Below are 23,573 nucleotides of genomic sequence, written 5' to 3'. Positions count from 1 at the left end.
TAGGGGTTGAAGGGCCCTCTGGGAATCATGTCTAGCCCCACTGCCAAAACCATATCACCTAGAGCAGATCACACAGGAACACACCTGAGTGAGTTTTGAAAGTCTCTTGAGGAGGAGACCACAGCATCTCTGGGAAGCCCGCTCCCAGGGCTCCAGCACTCACAGCAAAGAAGTTTGTTCTCACGTTGAGGTCAAACTTCCTGTGTTCCAGCTAGTACCCATTGTTCTTTGACCTGTCATATCATTGGGCACCCCTGAAAAGAGCCTGGCACCTTCATATTTATAGGTGTTAGTAAGATCCCCTCTCAGCCTCTTCTCCAATGTTCTCAGTCACCTCAGCTCTCTGAACTACCTGAAAGGAGTTTGGAGTGAGGTGTGGGCGCTTCTCCCTCCTTTCAGGTAATAGAAGGAGAGGAAATGAACTCAAGCTGCAGCAGGGGCAGTTTAGTTTGGACACAAGGACAAATTGGTTTCCTGCAAGAATGGTCCAGACATTGAACGGGTCCACGTGGAGGCGGTGGAGTCACCCTCCCTGGAGCTGTTCAGTTAACCTGTAGACGTGACACGTAGAGACGTGGTTTAGCCGCCACGGTGGTGCTGGGTCGGTGGTTGGACTCAAGCTTGGACGTCTCGTCCAACCTCGACCACTCCGCATTGCCCTGGTACGAGCCCAGCGCCACGGCAGGGCTCCGCGCGGGGCGGGTCCCGCTCAGCGCATGCGCGGCCCCGCCCGGCGCTGGGCGGACCGAGCGCGTACCACCGAGCGGCGCGGGGGCTGGCGGCCGCCGCAGCCGTCCGGTTTGGCTGGCGCTGTGGCCGCTCTAGGCGCTTCATCGCCTCTCTCTGGCCGTCCCTCCGGAAGCGGCGGAGGCAGCGGCGGGGCCGCGTCATGGCGGGGACGGCGCTCAAGCGGCTGATGGCCGAATACAAGCGTGAGTCGGGGGAGCGGCGGGGCCGGGCACTCCTTCGTCTTCCCCGCAGCCCACGGTGCTGCCCCGCCTGACGGGATGCTTCCTGAAGGCCGGAAGAGCTGGCGGCCGCGGACGGGGCGGCGGCGGGGCAGGCCTGGCCGCGGGCCTCCCTTTGCCCAGCCGCTGTTGCGCCGCCGGCTGCCGGCTTCCAGTCCCCGTTGGCTGCTCCCCTCGGCTTGCGGAGCTCTCCCCGCGTCCCTGCGGACACAAACGGGGCAGAGGCTTAGTGAGCGGCGGAGCCTTTGAGGGCACCGTTTCCCCCTGCTAGCTGCTGCTCCCTGCCCTGAGCCTGGGTGGCAAACCAGCCTTGGCCGCCCTGGCTGTGAGCCCCGACTGGTTCAGCTGGGACACGCCGTGGTATCCGAACTTCTTTTGTTGTAGTACAGTGGAACGTCTAGCTGGCATGTGTGGGAAATGTCATCCTAGAAGTCGCTCCGGCACGGGTATCGAGTGATAGCATCAGAAAGAAGTGTCTTACAGTGAGGACAGTCTGCCAGCGGGAGCACCTCCCCAGCGGCCGGGTGGAGTCGCCGTCACTGGGAGTTTTCAAGTTGGACGAGGCGCTAAAGGGTCCTTTTTAGGCTCCTTTCCCCATGACAGCTTTCGAGGTCACTTCCAGCCTGGGCTGTGCTGTAACTCTGCGATTCCGTGGCGCTTGAGCTGCAGTTTATGCTCTGGTGGCAGGTCTGGGGGGATGCGGCACAGCAGCTTAGCGGCGAGGGAGGGCTGGGAATGCAGGACAAGTGCCCGGTGCTCTTCATTATTTCACACTCAGATATCCCAGCTGGAACAAAGTGCAGCCTGGAAGCCTGTGCTGCAGAGCTTTATTACCTCAAAGATCACGAAACATGTTTGTCAAGGCCTTAACAGAAGCTTGGCATTTAGGAAGAGCATTTAAACACAGATCCAGCGCTCAGCTGGAGTTGTTTGGTTTAACACCTGCCGAGGTGTGGCTTGCAGGAGGTGGCAAGAGGTTTGTCAGCCCCACCACAGAGAGAAGGGATCTGCTGCTAGAGGCTGAGTCCATCTGGGACATCCTCTTTAGGTGATCTACTCTGGTCAGTTTGTGGGATGCCTGAAGGTGCCTTTTTTTGAGCAACCAATTTGTTCATTTGGGTTTTTTTTTTGTTTACCTGGTTGCTTTTGGCCTCTCGTGGCCTGGCTTCTGTTTAAGGCAGTGGAGAGGAAAAAAGAAGTGTTTGGTAGGGGCAGAATGGCCTTAGGCTCCAGTGATGGTTCTTTACAGAGTTCCCAAAGTTGCCCAGGAGTGAGGAATTGTTTTGTGTTCGTAGATGTGTTTCCTGCCAATACCTGTTTGTTCTCGGGCTCCCCTGCAGAGCACAGGTCTCTAGGCTGAGCTTACTGTGCAGGTGTGTGCAAGGATCAGGGCTGGTCTGGGGCCTCTCACCACAGGCTCACAGGATGTTAGGGGTTGGAAGGGACCCAAGGAGATCATCCAGTCCAACCCCCCTGCCAGAGCAGGACAATGCTATCTAACACAGATCACAGAGGAACACAGCCAGACAGGCATTGAAAGTCTCCATAGAGGAGACCCCACAACCTCTCTGGGGAGCCTGTTCCAGTGCTCTGGGACCCTTAGAGTAGAGAAGTTCCCCCTTGTGTTGAGGTGGAACCTCTTTTGCTGCAATTTACACCCATTGCTCCTTGTCCTATCCCAGGGAGCAGTGAGCAGAGCCTGTCCCCCCCTTCCTGGCAGCCTTCAGATACTTATAAACGTTTATCAAATCCCCTCAAAGTCTTCTCTCCTCCAGACCAAGCAGCCCCAGGTCCCTCAGCCTCTCCTCATAAGCCATGCCCTCCTGTCCCCTAATCATCCTCGTAGCCCTCTGCTGGACCCTCTCCAGCAGATCCCTGCCCCTCTTAAACTGGAGAGCCCAAAACTGAACACAGTCTTCAAGATGAGGTCTCACCAGGGCAGAGTAGAGGGGGAGGAGAACCTCCCTTGATCTGCTGGACACACTCCTCCTAATACACCCCAGGATCCCATTGGCCTTCTTGGCCACAAGGGCACATTGCTGTGCCATGGGTAACTTGTTATCCTCCAGGACCCCCAGGTGCCTCTCCACAGGGCTGCTTTCCAGCAGATCACCTCCCAGCTTGTACTGGTGGAGTTTCTTACTCCTCCCCAGGTGCAGGACTCTGCACTTGTCCTTGTTGAACTTCTCCAGTCCCAGTGCTGCCAGTAGCTGCCAGCCCCACTACTGCAGCTGCAGGGAATGCAGACCACATGGCCTAAAACCCCTGCCTTTTTCTACCGTAGTCTAGAAGCACTCACCTGAAAGGCAGCTGCAGGAGGACTAGACTGCTTTTTCCTATTCTCCTCTATTGCTCTCTACAGCTCCCTGAAAGGAGGTTGGAGCTATGTGGGTTTGGTCACTTCTCCCTAGTATCAGGTGATAGAATGACAGGAATCATAGTGACCAGATGTTGTGCTGAGGGATTTGGTTTAGTCAGTGACTTGTCAGTGGGAAACTGATGATTGGACTCGATGATCTTGAAGGTCTTTTCCAGTCTAAGAAATTCTGTGAATGGCCTGAAATTGTGCCAGGAGAGGTTCAGGTTGGAGATTAGGAACAAAATTATTTCCTAGGAAAATGGTTAGGCATTGGAACAGGCTGCCCAGAGAGGTGGTGGAGTAGCCACCCCTGGAGGTGTTCAAGAAAGGTGGGCCCATGTTACCTGGGGACATGGTTTCATGGCAGTGGTGGTGTTGGGTTGATGGTTGGACTTGATCTTAGAGGTCTTTTCCAACCAAAAGCAATTCTGTGATTCTATAAAGCTACTTAGATCTTCTCAGCCACAAAGGATCTAAACCACTTTTGTGACTGAGCTCTTACTGGAATGTCCTGTGTGAGTTAGTTCTGTAGGAAATATGTTCTGTGAAATAGCACCACAGAGAATTTGATGTAATTCTGCAGGCCAGCTTCACCTGAATCTTCTCTTCATTCTTCCCCATGAGCTCAGATAACGTCTTGCTTCTGATCTTCCTTTAAAAATACTTTCCCAACTCTATTAAAATACAGTGTTGTGAAAAAAGATAGTGTTATTAGCAATGACTGAGTGTACAAATCTTTATCTCCTGAAACTTCAGGTTTCCAGAAGTCCAGTAAGCCAGACTTTCCTTTCTGTGTCCCATCACAGGACACCACTGATAAGAGAGTGCCACCACCTTCTTGACACCCACTCCTCAGATATTTATAGGCATTCATAAGATCCTCTCTCAGTCTTGTCCAGACTAAGCCCTTCCTCATGAGACGGATGTCACAGTGGGAAATACCAAAGGGCTTTTCTTAGAGGGAGCCACAAGATGGAGCAAAATTGTTTCAGAACCTCCTGGTTCTTCCTGTCTATGGAATGCTGTTAGATAGTCTCTATCAAGCTGGAAAAACCTGCTCCATGATTTTGTGGGAGACCATAACACTGAGTTTCAGTCTGCTGCCTTTGAAGCTCAGTCAGAAAGGTCTCTGCCAAATTCGATGGCAACCTGAGGGAACAGAAGAGTGCTGCTGCCAGCCTACCTCAGCATGCTTTTGAATCACAGTGCCAGCTTGGAAGGGACTCCAAGGATCATCTGGTTCAACCTTTCAGCCTAGCTGAAGTGAGCTGGCCTAGCTCCCTGTCAAGCTGAGTCTTAAAGCTCTCCGATGGAGAGGACTCCACTGCTTCCCTTAGATGATTCCAATGTCTGACTGCTCTCCTGGGGAAGCATTTTCTTCTGGAGTCTAGTGGGAATCTCCCCAGCAATAACTTGTCCCAGTCACCCCTTGGCTTTTCCATGAGACTCCTTGTAAAAAGGGAGTCTCCATCCTCCTGGTAGCCACACTTTGTGTACTAGTCCATGGTAATAAGGTCTCCTCTGAGCCTTCTCTTCTTAAAGCTGCACAAACTCAGCTCCCTCAGCCTTTCCTCACATAGCAAGGCTGCCAGTCTTCTGATCATTCTCTGACTCTTCTCTGGACACCTTCTAGCTTATCCACAACTGTTTTGTACAGTGGGGACCAAAATTGGAGGCAGTGCTCCAGTTGTGGTCAGCTTAGCTGTCTGAAGATGGAAATCTTCGCTGCCCACAGTTTTTGCACATAGCCTAACACAAGTTTACTCATGCACCTGGTTGATGTGTTGGTGACTTCCCACATGGCAAATCGGTGTAATTCCCAATTCATACAATAACCCTCAGCATCAGTACCTCATATAGTGGCAGGCTGGGAGAGTTGGGGCTATTCAGCCTGGAGAATAGAAGATTCTGGGGAGATCAAATAGCTGATGTGGGCTACAGGGGAGCTGGGGAGGGACTTTTTGCAAGAGCTTGTAGTGACAGGACATGTGAGATTGGACTTGATATGTCCAGAGGTCCGTTCCAACCCCTACCATTCCATGAATTCTATGATTCCTTTCATGGTGTCCTCAATGTTTTCTCCAAGGACATGTGGTGGTGGGGCCTCTGTGCTAAGCTGTGACCAGACCTGGGAGGTTAACATGACCTACTAACCCATGTCTTTGTTTTTGCAGAGCTGACCCTGAACCCACCAGAAGGGATCGTAGCAGGTGAGGAGCTTAGCAGGGTTTCTTTGCCATGAAGCTGTAGTTTGGTGTTCAAGCAGTGCTGAGTTTTGTTTTGTGTTTCTTTTCCTAATAGGTCCCATGAATGAAGAGAACTTCTTTGAGTGGGAAGCTCTGATTATGTGAGTTCATACTGGTTTGTATCTGCAGTTAACACTTGCATGCTCTGATTAGCTGCTAGGAGAGCAAGAAGAGAAAACCAGTATGTGTCAGTTCTGCAAAACATCAACCTTGACCTGCCTTTGCCTGGAAACTTTGTTTCTGACCCAAACTGGAAATTGTGTTTGGAATCTAAGCAGTGTGACAGAGACAGCATTTGCTGTAGGGGTGCCATCATGATGAGCAACACCCAGCTGGTGCCCAGTGATAGGACAAGGAATAACGGCTACAAGCTAGAACAGAGGAGGTTCCACCTCAACATGAGGTAAAACTTCTTTACTGGAGCCCTGGAGCAGGCTGCCCAGAAAGGTTGTGGAGTCTCCTTCTCTGGAGGCTTTCAAGACCCGCTTTTATGCATTCCCATGTGACCTTCCCTAGGTGATCCTGCTCTGACAGGGAGGTTGGACTCAATAGTCTCCAGAGGTCACTTCCAACCTGATCATTCTATGAATTCCCTGTAGATCACACAAACCTGTTAGCATTACTCTACAAATTGTTGGTGAATAGCTCTGATGCCTACCTGTTGTGTTTTGGGGGTGACAAAGACTTCTTTACAAGCTGTGTTCTCCTCATTCCACTCCTCAGCTGATGGTTGAAGTCATTCATATCAAACTTTGGTGGTTGAAGTCATTCATGCCAAACTTTGCCACAAAAAAGACAAAATCTTCTTGCCCACCATCCTACAAGTTATTTTCAAGCTTCCTTCTACTCTTCTTATGCTGAAGGTCAGGATGCTGATGGCCTTTATGGTACATAGTGGCTCATGTCCAGCCAGCTGTTGATCAACACCCCCAGGTCTTTCTCTGCTGGGCGGTTTCCAGCCACTCTGTTCCCAGTCTGGGGTCATTGTGACCCAGGTGCAGGACCCAGCACTTGCTCTTGTAGAATCTCAGTTGTCCTCAACCCATTGATCCATCCTGGCCAGATCTCTTTGTGGAGCCCTCTTTACCCTCCAGCAGATCAACACTCCCTTCCAGCTTAGTGCCATCTGGAAACCTACTGAGATGAAGCAGTTCTGACCCATTCAGTCAGTTTTAAAGATGGTGGTGTGTTGTTAGGGTAGATCCAGACTCTGTGTTTAAGGATTCCTTCAGTAAAAGTTGGTGATTTCCTTTCTTTCAGACAGGGCCAAGAGGCCTTCTTGTGGCATTTCAGTATCTGAAGGGGCTACAAAAAAGCTGGGGAAGGATTTTTTAGACTATCAGGGAGTGACAGGACTGGGGAGAATGGAGCAAAGCTGGAGATGGGCAGGTTCAGAGTGGATGTGAGGAGGAAGTTGTTCAGCATGAGAGTGGTGAGAGGCTGGAATGGGTTGCCCAGGGAGGTGGTTGGGGCCCCATTGCTGGAGGTGTTTAAGGCCAGGCTGGCTGAGGCTGTGTGCAGCCTGCTCTAGGGTAGGGTGTCCCTGCCCATGGCAGGGGGGTTGGAACTGGCTGCTCCTTGTGGTCCCTTCCAACCCTGACTGACTCTATACCTGCTCTGGACAGGTTTTCACTGCAGCCACTGAGTGCTGACTGAGGAGATTCTCAGCCAGTGTGGGTGGAAGTTTTGCTGGCTTGGCTGGGTTGTTGTCTGGGGGTGAAAACCAAGATGTGTTGGGATCAGACACAACAATACAAAAGTGTACCAAGCTGTAGCACGTCACCCATTCCACACATGCTGGCTGTGTGGGTGAGCCTTTATGGCAAGTGTGAGCCTCTGAGTTATTTTAGGCCTTGGTAGATGGAGATTTGGATCACCTCTGCTTGCCTACTGATTGATCTGAGGAGTTGGTAAATGCCTCTGCCTCTCTGGAGCAATATATCCTGTGGTGGACAGGCTCTGCTTCCTGGTAGCTCTGTCCCCTGAAATAAAATCCTGCACCTGAGTCAGGGCAGTCCATGATATCAACACAGGCTGGGGGATGATGAGGTTGGGAGCAGCCCTGCAGAAAAGGACTTGGGGATGCTGGTGGGTGAGAAGCTGGACTTGAGCCAGCAATGGACACTTGCAGCCCAGAGGGCCAGTGGTGTTCTGGGCTGCATCAAAAGAAGTGTGGCTAGCAGATTGAGAGAGGTGATTCTGCCTCTCTGCTCTGGTGAGACCTCACCTAGAGTATTGTGTCCAGCTGTGGGGCCCCCAACACAGGAGAGATATGGACCTGCTGGAGGAGGTCACAAAGGTGATTTGGGACTGAAGCACCTCTTCTAAAAGATAGGCTGAAACAATTGGAGCTGTTCAAGCTGGAGAAGAGAAGGCTCTGAGAAGACCCTAGAGCTGCATTTCAGTATCTGAAGGGGATGTACAGAAAGGCTGGGGAGGGACTGTTCAGAAGGACTTTTGGTGATAGGATGAGGGGCAATGGTTTGAAACTGGAGCAGGGTAGAATTAAGGTAGATATCAGAAGGAAGTTCTTCACAATGAGAGTGGTGAAATACTGGAACAGATTGCCAAGGTTGAGACCCTGTTCCTGGAGACATTCAAAATCAGGCTTGAAGTGGCCCTGGGCAGCCTGATCTAGTTAGAGGTGCCCCTGCTGACTGCAGCAGGGTTGTCCAAGATGACCTTTGAGGGTCCCTTCCAACCCAGTGCAGTCTGTGAATCTGTAAACCAAAGACTGATTTGTTGCCTGAAGGAAGGATTTTGGCTGCAGTGTCTTAACGCTTTGTGCAAGTGGAAGAGTTACCACTCCTCTGAAACATGCACTTTGTAAAGTGCCAAAGTGCTGCTCAGACAGCCATGTGTTGCTTGGGATGTAGAAATCCCAGAGGATTTAATGCACTTCTTGGAATGTGGAAGGAAATTCCTGCCTATTTGCAGTTGCTTGGAGCAGAGATCTTGTGGTTGAGTAGAGCTTTCGTGGAGGGGACAGACACAGAGGTACTTTTGGATGCGAGTCATTGCACAGAAAATACTCTTCTTGGTGTTGCCTGCAATAGTACATTTTTAAACACCAGAGGAGCTGCTTGCAAACTTGAAAGGCTTTTAAAAGTGCTGAGTGTTGAGCTTCAGGTCTTTGTCAGCACAAAAGGAGAGGTGGAGGAGCTCTAATTTTGGTTTCTGTGCATCATCCTAAAGTTATGTTTGAAGATCTGCTAAATTCTGGAGCTGTGGCACAGTAGAAACATGTTTACCCTAAACATGTTTGGTTACTTTCATCTCTTTGCACAGCTCTATTAGTAGAAGTCTTTGCATAGATTTGGAAGGCAAGCTAAATGATTTGTTTATGTTTGTCCCTGATAATCTTCTCCCAGTGTTTTGTAATCTGAAATGCACTGTGTGAGATTAGGGGAACGAAAAGGAGCTCGGATGAGGAAACTAAAGTTGGCTTCAGAGTTTTAGGCTGAAAAAGGTAGCCTGGATTTGTAGAATGGTTTGGGTTGGAAGGGACTTTAAAATATCATCCAGCTCCAACCTCCTTGCCATGGGCAGAGACACCTTCCACTAGATCATCTTACTCAAGGCCCTGTGCAGCCTGGCCTTCAACACCTCCAGGGAGGGCACATCCATGACCTCCCTGGGCAACCTGTTCCAGTGTCTCACCACCCTCCCTGTAAAGAATTTCTTCCTAATCTCAGTCTTAAGTCTACCTTCCTTAAGCCTCAATCCGTTGTTCCTCATCCTATCACTGCAAGCCCTTATAAGAAGTCCCTCCTCAGATTTCTTGTAGCCCCTTCAGGTAGTAGAATGTCCCTCCCTATAAGGTCTTTCTGGAGCCTTCTCTTCTCCGGGTTGAACAGCCCCAACTCTCTCAACCTGTCCCCATAGGGAAGGTAATCCAGCCTTCTAGAGGATCATAGAATCAACCAGGTTGGAAGAGACCTCCAAGATCATCCACTCCAACCTAGCACCCAGCCCTATCCAGTCAACTAGACCATGGCACCAAGTGCCTCATCCAGTCTTCTCTTGAACACCTTCATCTTCATGTCCTCCTCTGGACTCACTGCAGCAGTTCCATGTCAAGGAGAAAGGAATACATTTTTCACTCAAGTCAATTTACACAAAGCTGTAGGACAAATACCACAGAAAAGGAGACTTGAGAGAGCAAAGACATCACCCATCTATCAGTTCAGAGCAATGGTACCCCAGTTAGTGTAAGAACTTGGCTCAGAGATTAAGTAATGCCTTTTAAAGTAATGATAGTGATAATTTGTATTTTCAGTGTTCTTGCCTGCAGCAAGTGCTGGATGCATGTGAAACATGTCCACATTAAGGCTGCATTGACATGCCTGAAAGGGAGAACACTTCTTATACTTGCCAGAGTGAGTGACACCGATCCAGCACTGAAAATCCAATGTAATCTCTCTGAAGAGTGAGATTTGGAGCCTGATGTAAAATGCAGCCTTTTGATGGGACATCAAACAGCAGCTGAATGAGAGTATTTATGAAAGCTAAGGCCTTACAACAGGGTGACTTACTCATGTTAAATAACCCCAGCCTGTGAGGAGAGTTTGCCATCACGTTGCTGAGCACTGTGTGAGGTCCAACAGGCTGCTTTGTCTTGTGCAGGTTCAGGAATTTAATGTTTCAAGACCAAGTTTGGCTTTCTTGGGTTGGCATATGCAAGTGTGTGTTACTGGTAAAGTTTATAACCAGAGGACATAAACCCACATAGTTGTTAAGGACTAAAGATTGCATGCAAGCTAAACAGGATAAATTGAAGTCAACATATCAAACCCCCTGTCTAGAAGGGTAATTAGAGCTATAATTAGGCATATTGCCTTTTTTTTTGCATGGAATTCCCCTGTGGAGCATCTGATGACTCTGGCATTTGGTCTTTTTCCAGCATCTTTTTACCAATGAGCCATTTACAAATGTGCTTGAAGCTGTGATTGTCAGATAGATTGTCCTTGTCCCTGCCCTTCCCCCTTCTATTTTAGCAGAGAGCTGCCATCTGCTTCTTCCCCTTGCCAGAGTCATAGCCAGCTCACAGAGTTCAGAGCTTCTTGTTCCTATGTGCTGTGTTTTGTGTCAGCACAGTTGTTCATAACATCTCACACAGCTAAGCAGTCTGCTTGCCTAACAAGTCATGCAGTGCCATAAAATGGCTGGAGGAGAACTGATGGCCACTCCTCAGTGCTTTAGTGAAGTCTTTAGAGTAGCAGCACGTTCAGGAGAGCACTCAGACACTGCCTGCAATAAAGAGTCTTCATCCTAAGTCTGCAACTGGTACTAAACTGAGAGAGAGTGTTGGGTGTTGATCTGCTGGAGAGCAGGAAGGCTCTGCAGAGAGACCTGGCCAGGCTGGGCCAGTGGGATGAGGTTCAATGTGACCAAGTGCTGGGTCCTGCATTTGGGTAACAACAACCCTATGAATGCTCCAGGATTGGGGCAGAGTGGCTGGAAGCTGCCCAGCAAAGAAAGACCTGGGGGTGTTGGTTGACAGACAGCTGAAAACAGGCCAGTGTGTGCCCAGGTGGCCAAGAAGGCCACTAGCTTGCTGGCCTGCATCATGATAATGTTACCAGTAGGACTAGGGCAGTGATTGTCCCCTGTACTTAGCCCTCATTCCAAGAAGGACATTGAGGTGCTGGAGTGTGTCCAGAGAAGGGCAACAAAGCTGGTGAAGGGCCTGGAGAATAGGTCTGGTGAAGAGCAGCTGAGGGAACTAGGGTTCCTGAGGAGCCTGAAGACAAGGAGCCTGAGGGGAGGCTTCATTGCTCTCTACAGCTCCCTGAAAAGAGGTTGGAGTGAGGTGAATGTTGATCTCTTCTCCCTAGTATCAGGTGATAGAATGAGAGGAAATGAACCCAGATTGCACCAGGGAAGGTTTAGTTTGGGTATTAGGAGAAATGTCTTTCCTGCAAGAGTGGTCAGGCATTGGAACAAGCTACTCAGAGAGCTGGTGGAGTCACCATCCCCACAAGTGTTTCAAAGTGGCAGAGGTGTGGTGCTGAGGGACATGGGTTAGCATCAGCCTTGGTAGAGTTACAGAATGGTTGGACACAATGATCTTGAAGGTCTTTTCCCATCAGAGCGATTCTGTGCTTCTCAGATGGAGCAGGTTTGCAACAAGGTGCACCCTAGAGTTGCACACTTCAAACCTGTGCTGAGTGCCTGGCTCCTGCACACCATTAGTGATGGCCACTGCTTTGTCTGCCCTGGACTATGGGACCTTAATGCAGCTGGCCTGTTGGCTCTTTGCTCAGCTGGGTGAGTGTCATCTCTCTGTGGTCTGGGTGTTTCTTGGTGCTGGAACCCTCCAGTAGGCTGCCCAGAGAGGTTGTAGAGTCTCCTTCTCTGGAGGCTTCCAAAACCTGCCTGAATATAGAATCATAGAATCAGTCAGGGTTGGAAGGGACCACAAGGATCATTTAATTCCAACCCCCCTGCCATGGGCAGGGACACCCTACCCTAGAGCAGGCTGCCCACAGCCTCAGCCAGCCTGGCCTTAAATATCTCCAGGGATGGGGCCTCAACCACCTCCCTGGGCAACCCATTCCAGCCTCTCACCACTCTCATGCTGAACAACTTCCTCCTCATGTCCAGTTTGAACCCATCTATCTCCAGCTTTGCTCCATTCCCCCCAGTCCTGTCACTCCCTGAGAGCCTAAAAAGTCCCTCCCCAGCTTTTTTGTAGACCCCTTCAAATCCTGGAAGGCCACAAGAAGGTCCCCTGGGAGCCTTCTCTTCTCCAGACTGCACAGCCCCAACCCTTTCAGTCTGTCCTCGTAGCAGAGCTGCTGCAGCCCTCTGATCATCCTCATGTCCCTTCTCTGGACACACTCCAGCACATCCACATCCTTCTTGTAATGGTGGCTCCAGAGCTGTATGCAGTACTCCAGGTGGGGTCTCACCAGAGCACAGCAGAGGGGGAGAATCACCTCTCTGGCCCTGCTGGGCACACTTCTTCTGATGGAGCTCAGGCTCTGGTTGGCTTTCTGGGCTGCAAGTGCACACTGCTGGCTCCTGTTGAGCTTCTCATCCACCAGCACCCTCAACTCCCTCTCCTCAGCGCTGCTCTCCAGCCACTCACTGCCCAGCCTGCATTTGTGCTTGGCATTGCCTCAACCCAGCTGCAGGACGTTGCTCTTGGTCTTGTTGAACCTCCTGAGGTTGGCTTGTGCCCACCTCTGCAGCCTGTCCAGATCCCTCTGGATGGATCCCTGCCCTCCAGCCTGTCTGCTGCACCACACAGCCTGGTGTCATCAGCAGACTTGCTGAGGCTGCACTCAGTGTCTCTGTTCATGGCACTGCCTGTTCCTGGGTGACCCTGCTTTGGTAGGGTGCCTGGGCTCAGCGATCTCTAGAGGTCCCCTCCAACCCCTAACATTCTGTGGTTCTGTGAAGCCTAATCAAGTACAGGATAATCTGGACTCTTAACTAGCATAGCAACTCAAGCTAATAGCAGGAGCTTTCAATGTGGTGGACTTTGCAATCACACCACCTGCTCTGCAAAGATCTCTAGAGGTGCTGTCCTCTTTCATTCTGTGCCTCTGCCCAGACCCTTTCCTGAACCGAGAGCAATACCATCAAGTTGAAACGTTGCAGCCTCCTGAGTGTTTTGTAGCTGCAACTGCTGCCTTGGGTTAACTTGAATAATTTCTTTCAAGTCAGTTCTGGCAGCACTGAATGGCTAAAACAAAAAAATAGAAAGCATTTTGTCACATAATGCAGGGCCTAAAGTGGAGCCTGTTGGGTTAACATATTTGACAGAAGAGCCCTTAAGGCTATGTGTTTGCTCTCAGAACAGAAGACAGCCACCAACTTTTCAATGCATGTATGTGCATACTCTTAGAAGTTCAACAATGAGCTTTTAAAATGCAGCTGGAGTTAAAATGGCCATGAAGGAAAAAAAAATGCATTCAATTAGCTCTCAGATGTGAATTGAATCCTGACTCAATGAAGGGAAAAGGCTGGAGAGGGAACAAAATGGTTGAGGTGAGTTTAGCTTTGGTTCTTGCAGTGTGTTGCTGTATTTCTCTGATCTTACCTGCCAGCATCAACAGGGTTAAATTGAGTCCTTGTTGGGTTTATCTACTGCCCAAGGCTCTTGAAATCCCAGAGGTGTAGAGAGTGAGCCTGCTAAGGCTTTGGGGTTTGCTGGTCTCATTTTTCTTCTGTAGAATCATAGAATCAACCAGGTTGGAGGAGACCTCCAAGACCATCCAGCCCAACCTAGCACCCAGCCCTAGCCAGTCAGCCAGACCATGGCACTAAGTGCCTCATCCAGGCTGTTCTTCAACACCTCCAGGGACGGTGACTCCACCACCTCCCTGGGCAGCCCATTCCAATGCCAATCACTCTCTCTGCCAACAACTTCCTCCTAACATCCAGCCTAGACCTCCACTGGCACAACTTGAGGCTGTGTCCCCTTGTTCTGTTGCTGCTTGCCTGGCAGCAGAGCCCAACCCCACCTGGCTACAGCCTCCCTTCAGGTAGCTGTAGGTTACCAGCTGAAGCCTTAACTGTTAGGAGGTCTTGAATTTTATGTTCTTTCTGGTATAGAGAGTGTAGATTGGGAGGAGGAGGAGGAAGCATGAATAGATTCCCAAGTCTTATTTCCCAGGCAGTGTAACCTTTGTTTGAAGAGCTTCTTGCTGCTTGAAGAGCTTTTTACTAATGTCATTGCTGTCTACAACTAGCTGAAGGGAGGCTGTAGCCAGGTGGGGTTGGTCTGTTCTCCCAAGCAATCAGCAACAGAAGAAGGGGACAGAGTCTCAAGTTGTGGCAGGGGAGGTCTAGGCTGGATGTTAGGAGGAAGTTGTTGCCAGAGAGAGTGATTGGCATTGGAATGGGCTGCCCAGGGAGGTGGTGGAGTCGCTGGAGGTGTTGAAGCCAAGCCTGTTTATGTGATAACTTCCAGATGGTTCATCAGGTTTGAATAAATCATGTCTAATAACCTTTCTTTTTTGCTTAACTACCAAAAACTGTTTTATGCAGGGAGAGGAAGTTAGTTGTCTTTATACCCTCAACTCGATTGCACTTTGAACAAGATGATGAACACAGTAAGGAAATGTTTCTACAAGAACACTGAAGCAAGCCACTTATTCTCTGCCTGCACTCCAGGGAGTTCAAACAAAACCAGCTTAGAAGAAACACTGTTGTCCTGCACCTAGCAATTATGGTCCCTGAGCTGTGTTTTTATCTCTGCAGAACACTGCTGTGTTTTTTTTTCCCCCTCAGACAGTGATCAGTGTTTCTGTGTGGTTCTGCTCCGTGCTGGCAGCTGGGATCTCTGTAGGCTTTATAAAGTGGTTTTGACCCTGCAGCATTTGACATCCCTCTCCTGTGCAGCACAACAGCATCTTCAAAGGTTCAGGAGTCTCACACCTGCCTCTGCTTTCTCTTGACGTGCAGATGCTCAAATCATGTTACATGCCTTGGAGCCAGATACCCCAATTATATCCAGACACACCCTGCTAATTAAGCAGTGTTGTGACCTTCCTAGTAATCCACTGTGCAAGCTTTGATTTCCCCCTTCCCTCCCAAACCCTGTATTTGGAGTTAGGTGTATGAGGTGTGGGCTAAGGTTGTGTTAACACTTAGTTTTCTGGAGAAGGTGATACAACCCAAACCTCAGGTGTCTCACTAGACAAGAATTTGGGCAGAAGAGTTCACCAGGAGCCAGCAAGGTGCACCTGCAGCCCAGGAGGCCGACCCTGTGCTAGGCTGCGTCAAAAGCAGTGTGACCCCAGAGAGGATTCTGCCCCTCTGCTCTGTGCTCCTGAGACCCCACCTGGAGTACTCTGTCTAGTTCTGGTGCCCTCAACACACAGAACTGTTGGAGCAGGTGCAGAGGAGACCATGAAGATGATCAGAGGGCTGGAGCACCTCTCTCTGTGGGGACAGGCCGAGAGAATTGGAGGTGTCGCAGAGCACTGGAACAGGCTCCCCAGAGAGGTTGTGGAGTCTCCTTCTCTGGAGACTTTCAAGGCCTGTCTGGATGTGTTCCTCTGTGACCTGTGTCAGATAGCATTGTCCTGCTCTGGCAGGGGGGTTGGACTGGATGATCTCCTTGGGTCCCTTCCAACCCCTAACATCCCGTGAGCCTGTGGTCCAGTGTTCGAGGCCAAGTTGGATGAGGCCCTGAGCAAGCTTGTCCAGTGGGAGATATCCCTGCCCATGGCAGTTAGGGTTGAAGTAGATGATCTTTAAGGTCCCTTCCAACCCAGACCATGCTCTGAACCTGTGAACTCTTTGAAACTCTGGTGAGCAGCTTTTTGTCTGTTTCTAGGGGCCCTGAAGACACCTGCTTCGAGTACGGGGTTTTCCCTGCTATTCTGAGCTTCCCACTCGACTACCCACTAAGTCCTCCCAAGATGAGGTTCACCTGTGAGATGTTCCATCCAAACAGTGAGTCTGATTCAGCAGCACGGTTTGGGGTTGCTTGTTCACATTAAAGACAAACTTTGGCAGCAGGCAAGCTGGCATCCTTTTCAGTATGGAACTGCTGCAGTGGAGGCCTCCAGAGGAGGCCACCAAGACAGTCAGGGCTGGCGCACTCACCCTGTGGGGACAAGCTGGGAGAGTTAAAGCTGTTCAGCCTGGAGAAGAGAAGGCACTGGGGAGACTTTAAAGCAGCCTTCTGGTACCTGAAGGGGGCTACAGGAGAGCTGGGGAGGAACTTTTTACAAGGGCTTGTAGCGATAGGATGAGTGGCAATGGCTTTGAGCTAGAAGGGAGGAGATTTAGACTGGAGATTAGGAAGAAATTCTTCTTCCAGTGGTGAGACTCTGGAACAGGTTGCCCAGAGAGGCTGTGGATACCCCTTTCCTGGAGGTGTGTAAGATCTGGTTGGATGAGGCCTTGAGCAAGCTGGTCTAGTGGGCAATGCCCATGGCAGGGCAATTGGAACTAGGTGATCTTCAAGGCCCCTTCCAACCTGAACCAATCCATGAATCAAGGGTGGTTCTCTCCTTCCCAAACCCTGATTATGCAGTAGGAGTGTTCACAGCTGTCCAGCAGTTTTTATTCTGTTTTAGAGTCACTTTATCACATCACCCCTCATGGGCCTTTTTGTTATGAGCTCTCCTATAAAGATTCCAACAATTCCTCTGCCTTTAAGGAGGTCATTTCAGGAATACTTGTAACTGTTGTTGAAATAAAGATAACATCTGAAGATAACATTCAAAATGATATCAAATGCATTGTTTCTAGCATACCACTTTTCCCTCCTTGCTGCAGTAGAGCAAGCTTGCTTTATTCTTTGCAAGCTGACTGACTGGTGGAGGACTGCAGCATGCATTCAGTGCCGTGTGCCTGTTACCCTTAGGTTTTAGGAGAATTGGTTACCTACTTGGAGATGCATCTCTGCATCAGTGCTTGCTCTGTTCCAGCAGGCTGCATCCCTGGCTTGTTTTCTGTTACTAAATGACACAAGTGCTCCAGCAGGCTTCTGGCAAGGAGGGAGCTGACCTGAGTTTGTTACGTTGGCTTAAAGGAAATTTTTGCTAGATTTTGCCTTTGGAGAAGGGAATTTAAAACTGGGTTTAGCTTCAGTCATACAAAGGCCACGTCCAAGTGTTCACCTGAGCAGCCTGATTTAGTTACAGGTGTCCCTGCTGACTGCAGGGGGATTAGACGAGATGACCTTTGAAGGTCCTTTCCAAAGCAGTGCAATCTGTGAACCTGTAAAGATCTACCACTGCATAACAATCATTCTCCTGTACTTCTTGTGCAGTTTACCCAGATGGGAGAGTTTGCATCTCTATTCTTCATGCTCCTGGGGATGATCCTATGGGATACGAGAGCAGTGCTGAGCGATGGAGTCCCGTGCAGAGTGTGGAAAAGATCCTCCTGTCTGTTGTTAGCATGCTGGCAGGTAAGGATTGCTGCTCTGCTAGCAGTCACAGTCAGCTGCAGCTGCTCCTTGCTGCTTGGTTTAAGTGGCAAAAGGACAATTAAAGCTGCCCAGCAGCACCCAGAGTTCTTAAAGCCCTGGAATGTATTTATTAATAACCTGGCTCTCTGAAAGTCATTTGAAATTGGTGAATGTCCAGCTTTGTGAGCAGCTGCAGTGCTTGCCTTCCAGGCCACCAGCAACCCAGCAGCTGCTGCTGCTCAGGTGTGTCCAGAGGCTCTGCTGATCACAGGATGTTAGGAGTTGGAAGGGACCCAAGGAGATCATCGAGTCCAACCCCCACTGCCAGAGCAGGACAGTACTATCTAACACAGATCACAGAGGAACACATCCAGACAGGCCTTGAAAGTTTCCATAGAAGGACACCTCACAACCTCTCTGGGGAGCCTGTTCCAGTGCTCTGTGACTCACAGTAAAGAAGTTCCCCCTTGTGTTGAGGTGGAACCTCTTTTGCTACAACATACACTCATCCTCTGCTCCTGCACAAAACCTGTGCTCCATCTTTGTATTTGCTGGGATGTCAGTTCAGCTTTCACATAATCATAGACTGTTAGGGTTTGGAAGAGACCTCAAGAGATCATCCAGTCCAACCCCACTGCCAGGGCAGGATCACCTAGGGCAGGTCATACAGGAACGCATCCAGGTGGATTTTGGAAGTCTCCAGGAAGGAGACTCCACAACCTCTCTGGGCAGCCTGTTTCATGTCTTAAAGGTATTGATTACAGCCTGTGTTGGATTTCACTTTAGCAGTTGAAGGGTTACCAAGCAGATCTAACCAGACTGGTAAAGTGGAATCCATAAGCCAGCACCCTCCATTTCTGTTTGCTATTTGTCAGACTGGGAGTGTTCCCCATTCTGCCACCAGAATCAGAGGAAAGCTTCTTTAGTGGGAGGGTAGGGTGAAAAACTTTCTGTGTAGCCTTCGTTTGGGCTTTCCCCAAACCCAGCAAGGGCTGTGGATCAGCTCCCTGGAAGATTGGTCCTTTTCCACAGAGTGGACAGAGCCACTGAACTGCCTGGAAAAGGCAGAGCTATGTCCCTTAGAGTCAGTTTTGAACAATAGAAGAGTTTACACCATTTAAAGGGTTTAGAAGCAGCAAAGTTCAAAGAGCATGCAACACATTCTTTTGTAACCTGCTCTTGGGAGGCTGTGCAGACACCAGTACCTGGCTGGGCTTCCTCTGGCCTCCAAGAACTCAATTTGTGGTGCAGCCTTGCCTGTACTAGGTAGTGTAGGAGTCGCCTGATCTCTCTCGTCCTCTTCCTGTGTGTCCTGTTCTCCCCATGGCCTTTGGAGGAAGTAGTCTAAACCATCAATGATGAACTGCTTTCAGGCTGCTGGCTCTGCAGATAGCATAATCCCAAACTTACAGGGCTGGGTGACCAGCACATGTACTGGTATTGAAGGGCAGAGCATCAGCATTGTGTCAAGAATGACACGAGCCCAGGTTGCCTGCCCTGAGCTGGGCTGGTGTGGATATGGACTAGTGTGTGAAGGAAACTGGGCAGAGCCCATTCTGCCTTCTTGGCTTGTGTAGTGCCATAGCAGCTGCCCTGTTTCGTGCTGAGCATAAAGCTGATCAACCCCATGGTTCAGCTTACCTCTGTCCAAATGAAGTGTGAGAGTCACAGAGGCTATGTGAAGCGCTCTGAAATCCTTGGATGACAGAAGTTGCAGAAATGAAAGCATTCTATGGGTTCTCTGGTTGTGTTCTGTTGGTTTTTAATAGAACAACCCACCCCAAAGAGTGAGGGAGCCTGTTGGGTGGCCTGCTCGGGAGGGCTTTGTGTCTGTGAAGCCACAGATCCAGACAAAACGTTTTGCAGTGAGCAGTGTGCAGCTGAAAAAACCCTTGACAGCACTGGCATTGTGTTCTTCCATGTGGGGCTCAACTGCTTAGAGCATAAACAAAAGAGAGGCTTCTTCCTCGGGTACTTGTTTCTTACTTGAACTCCACCTTGCTGTGATGTTCTCATGTGCCCAGTTAGATCAGAACTGTTCAGGAGCCCAGCAGCTGCCGTTGTATTGTCTTTGCTGGTGTGAGTTTTCCACCATACAGCAGTGTGCCTTTGTGGCCAAGAGGTGAAATGGGATCCAGAGGTGCATCCGGAAAAGTGTGTCCAGCAGGTCTAGGGAAGTTCTCCTCCCTCCTCTGCTCTGCCCTGGTGAGACCACACCTGAAATACTGTGTCTAGTCCTGGGCTTCCCAATCGAAGAGAGACAGGGAGCTGCTGGAGGGAGTCCAATGGAGGCCATGAGGATGATGAAGGGACTGGAACATCTCTCCTTTGAAGAAAGGCTGGAGACCTGGGGCTGTTTAGTGTGGAGAAGAGAAGGCTGAGAGGGGACCTTATGAATGTCTATAAAGGGGTGGGTGTCAAGATGAAGGTGCCAGGCTCTTTTTGGTGGTGCCCAGTGATAGGACAAGGAACAATGGGTACGCAGGAGGTTCCACTTCAACATGAAGAGAAGCTTCTTAGCTGTGAGGGTACTGGAGGCCTGGAACAGGCTGCTCAGAGAAGTTGTGAAGTCTCCCTCTCTAGTGACTTTCAAAACCCACCTAATTGTGTTCCTATGTGACCTGCCCTAGGTGACCCTGCTTTGGCTGGTGGGTTAGACTCCATGATCTCTACAAGTCCTTCCCACCCCCTACCATTCTGTGATTCTATGTTTCTGTAGTCGCAGGAGGGGGAAGTGTGTCAAAGACAGAGGGAAGTGGCAGTACAGAGGCACTGCTGGGGAAGCCAGAGGATCTCATTCCATTGCCTGCCTGCCCAGCTCCATTTCAGCCTTTCTCATTTCAGAGCCAAACGACGAAAGCGGAGCCAACGTGGATGCCTCCAAGATGTGGCGGGAAGACAGAGAACAGTTCAACAAAATTGCCAAGCAAATTGTGCAGAAGTCACTTGGACTTTAAGCTCTCAAAGAGACTGAAGTGTTTTGTATTTCTCTCCACCTGAAAATGAGCAGTGCTCATTTGCTGGTACCAAAAAAGGAAAACTTTGCAAAACTATTGGCCTAGTTCTTATCGTCCATTATTTATTTACCATCTCCTTTCTTCTGCCACTGCTCCAGAGAAACCTTTAGTTCAGTCACTAAATAGTGTGGCAAGGGGATTTAATAGTAAGGAAAAGTATGGAGACAATGCTGATTCACAGGTTGCTTGTTGCTACCTCACTTCATGGTATGGAAAGCTTAAAGACTTGGCAATCTGCAGCCCACCTTCGCCTGTTTGCTGTTTGAGAACAGAGCTGGCTTGGATCACCTGCTGAAGAAGGATTTGCATGCTTGTATGTAGCATTGCAGCTGGAGCAGCAGCAGGCAGGAAATAATCTTAACAGTTTTATGATACTCTCTATGTTAAGAGCAACATTTGCAGACAGAACTGATTTGAAGAGTAGAGTTAGCAAAAGAGGCTGTGATGCATTAGTGAAGAAAGTGATTGTGCAGCATGTAACTTCAAGGGAAGATCTGAGGAGTTGTCTGGGACTGGTTGGGGTCCTAGGATGGATTGGTGTTCCCATGTAACACCAACTTTGTGCTGATCAGTGTTTTTTGCTGGGAAGAAAGCCCAAGAGCTGCTTCATTGCGCCTTAAAGATGCTCACTTGTAAACTTTACATTCAATCAGAGGTGCAAGATGTAAAGATTGAATTCTTAAAACGCTCTGGTCAGGCTCACACCATGGGTAAAGTAAGTCACTGACAGCCTGGAGAGCCAGTGAGAATATGTCTGCTGTACTGGGCATGCAAAATGTCTCCAGTGTCTTCTCTTCTGCTGGCATTTGAGTGCTGCTGAAGTGAACATGGATGAACATGATGAATTTTGTGAAATGGACACTTTCTATGCTGACTGCCCTTGGGCATCTAGATTTGAGTCAGAGAAGACCTTCACTGTTCTCTAGAGGATGTCCAGAGCCACAGAGTATTGTAGCTGGTTGCTGTCGTGGAGGATGTGAGTATTGCCAGCTGCAGCAATCAGCTTGTAAAACTGCTTAGGCACCACTGGTGACCTTTATTCTTTGCAGGTGAATCTCTTGTGTAGGTCCAGCTGCAACAATCAGTTTGTAAAACTGCTTAGGCACCACTGGTGACCTTTGTTCTTTGCAGGTGAGTCTCTTGTGTAGGTCCAAGTGTTACCTAGTTCAGTACAAGCAATAACATGCCCACTGATAGCACATGGAAGCAGATTGTGTCAGTAGCTTTTAATGGGCTCCATTTGAGAAGGGCTTTTAAAAACCCCTGTGAAAAGTATGTGGCAAGGAAGGAGTCATATCGTGGAGAGAGCTTTCCAGAGCTGATGGTGTGCATGTGCACTTGTACAGCTCGTCAGTATTTCTGTCCTGGTGTCTGTGCTGCACTTGAACGTGCTGCATATCTCAGTGTGCCGACCTTCTGCGTCTCTGAAGAGTTCCTATTGCTACAACTTGCTGGTTTTACCTCCTTGTAGAAGCAATTCTTCTTGCTTTGGTGTTATAGGAGACCTGATGTAGTTTTGAGAGCAGGGCTGATGAAATAGTGTTATACCTAACTAGTATTGCAGGGCATACAGGAAAACTTGTGTGCAAACTGGGAGTGTTCTTTGAATTGTAGTAGATGTAGCATTGCCGCTGGGAGTACTGCAGCTGCTCCTGGAAACGATGCTGGGCAGCTGTGAGCACTGCATGGCAAAGGATGAATTCAGCAGGCATGGCAAAAGTGGGCTGGTTTTAAGTGCAGAGTGTTTTACTCATGTGTGCTCACTCATTACTTTCTGGTGGCATTTAGTCTGTATACTGAAAATAAAGTGATTCTATTTTCTCCTTTCCTAGCTGTATTGCAGTGGGTGTTTATGTGGGTACCCAGCTGGCTGAGAGAGTCCAGCTCTGATGTGCTGCAAAGGAGGGGAAAGGCTTCTGACCTGGGTAAAACACAGAGGAGGCTTCAGACAGGCAGAAGAATTGACACAGCTACTTGTGCTTTCCAGCCAAGGGTCTACATTTAGCCCCTCTCTGGGAGTGAATTGTAGTGGTTGCTTCACCACCCAATGACACCTCCCCAGCACGGGAAGGGAATCAGGAAAAGAAGGTGCAATGGATTTAGTGAAACAGCCAAACCAATGCCAATGTAAAGTACACAAAGTTATCCTCAGCCCAGCCAGTGTATGGTGGCCGTAATAATTGGGAAATAAGTCCTCAGGAGAAGCAAAGGCAGGAGAAATCCATGCAGAAGGTTCCCTATCCATGGCAAACTTCCCCCTTTGTAGGGAGTGTGATGCCTGTGGTCTGGGATGCATGTGTGAGCTAACTCAAGTCAGCTGCCCTGCCTGATTTGAAACTGCTAACAGTGGCACAGCCCATGGCAGGCTTATGCTTCTCTCCCAGCCTAGCCATGACAAAGTGGCTTGTCTTGAATGATGGCAATGGCCTGATAACTGAAAGAAAACTCCAGCAGTCTGATGGCCAGCAGATCCCTTCTTGCAAAGCTCTTGTTATGATCCATGTGTCTGGCCTAGGAAGGTCTCATTATGGCAACAGGTGGCTCATGTCATTCAAAACCTGATACTGACTCTTAGGTTCGAGAAGGATGCTTAGGTGTTCAGTTGCTCCTGAGAAGTTCCATAGCACCCAGATCTCAGCTGCTTAGAAAGAGAATATTTGGGTTTTAAGTGGCATGCAAGCTAACTCAGGTGTTTCTGGCCACCCAGGCTTCTTTCCAGCTTCTCCTTTTTATCTTCTTTGGCTGGAGCTGTACCATGAGTGGAAGGTGGTGTGCTGCCTTGGAGCAGACATGAAGAGAGCTCTGTGGGATCCTTGCTGTCCTCCTGATGGTGTATTGTGGGGAGGGTGCTGCATGTGTCTCACTCCTCTGAGAAACACCCCCTCTGTCAGCACAGGCCCACAATGTCAGTCTGCAGTGCTGTTGGTACTGGGATTGGCTTGGATGTGGGATCAGTGCAGCTTCTAGGATGTCGCTTCAGCAGCCTCTTCTGTCTCATGGAGCAGTGGGCAGGTCATGGAGGTATGAGCATGGGAGGTCCTCTGCTGCAAGGGTGCTGGAGCCCTGGAGCAGGCTGCCCAGAGAGGTGGTGGAGTCTCCCCA

The 23,573-nt window shown here is 49.6% G+C and overlaps 1 protein-coding gene across 2 annotated transcripts; it reads left to right on the top strand.

Moving 5' to 3' along the window:
* The first annotated feature begins 739 nt into the window (after positions 1 to 739).
* UBE2G2 (ubiquitin conjugating enzyme E2 G2) lies at positions 740 to 22,302 on the top strand. 2 transcript variants are annotated; one of them, XM_064165150.1, is made up of 6 exons: positions 740 to 932; positions 5,502 to 5,537; positions 5,629 to 5,674; positions 15,868 to 15,986; positions 17,314 to 17,454; positions 20,299 to 22,302. In XM_064165150.1, exons 1-6 carry the CDS (start codon positions 890 to 892, stop codon positions 20,409 to 20,411), a joined length of 498 nt encoding a protein of 165 aa, XP_064021220.1. In that variant the 5' UTR covers positions 740 to 889; the 3' UTR covers positions 20,412 to 22,302. The 2 variants fall into 2 exon arrangements, with proteins under 2 accessions (XP_064021220.1, XP_064021221.1); XM_064165151.1 differs by lacking the exons at positions 740 to 932; positions 5,502 to 5,537 and having other exon boundaries at positions 5,653 to 5,688.
* Positions 22,303 to 23,573: the final 1,271 nt, after the last annotated feature.

Source organism: Pogoniulus pusillus, chromosome 26 (assembly GCF_015220805.1).
Source record: "Pogoniulus pusillus isolate bPogPus1 chromosome 26, bPogPus1.pri, whole genome shotgun sequence".
NCBI lineage: Eukaryota > Metazoa > Chordata > Aves > Piciformes > Lybiidae > Pogoniulus > Pogoniulus pusillus.
This window is presented reverse-complemented; position numbering and strand designations above follow the sequence as displayed.

What these genes read in the sequence shown, in the direction of transcription:
- UBE2G2 (XM_064165150.1), top strand. Translation starts at nt 890, where the DNA reads ATGGCGGGGACGGCGCTCAAGCGGCTGATGGCCGAATACAAGC. An exon ending in ACCAGAAGGGATCGTAGCAG is followed by an intron (nt 5,538 to 5,628) that starts GTGAGGAGCTTA and finishes TTTTCCTAATAG; the next exon opens with GTCCCATGAATGAAGAGAAC. An exon ending in TGTTGTTAGCATGCTGGCAG is followed by an intron (nt 17,455 to 20,298) that starts GTAAGGATTGCT and finishes TTCTCATTTCAG; the next exon opens with AGCCAAACGACGAAAGCGGA.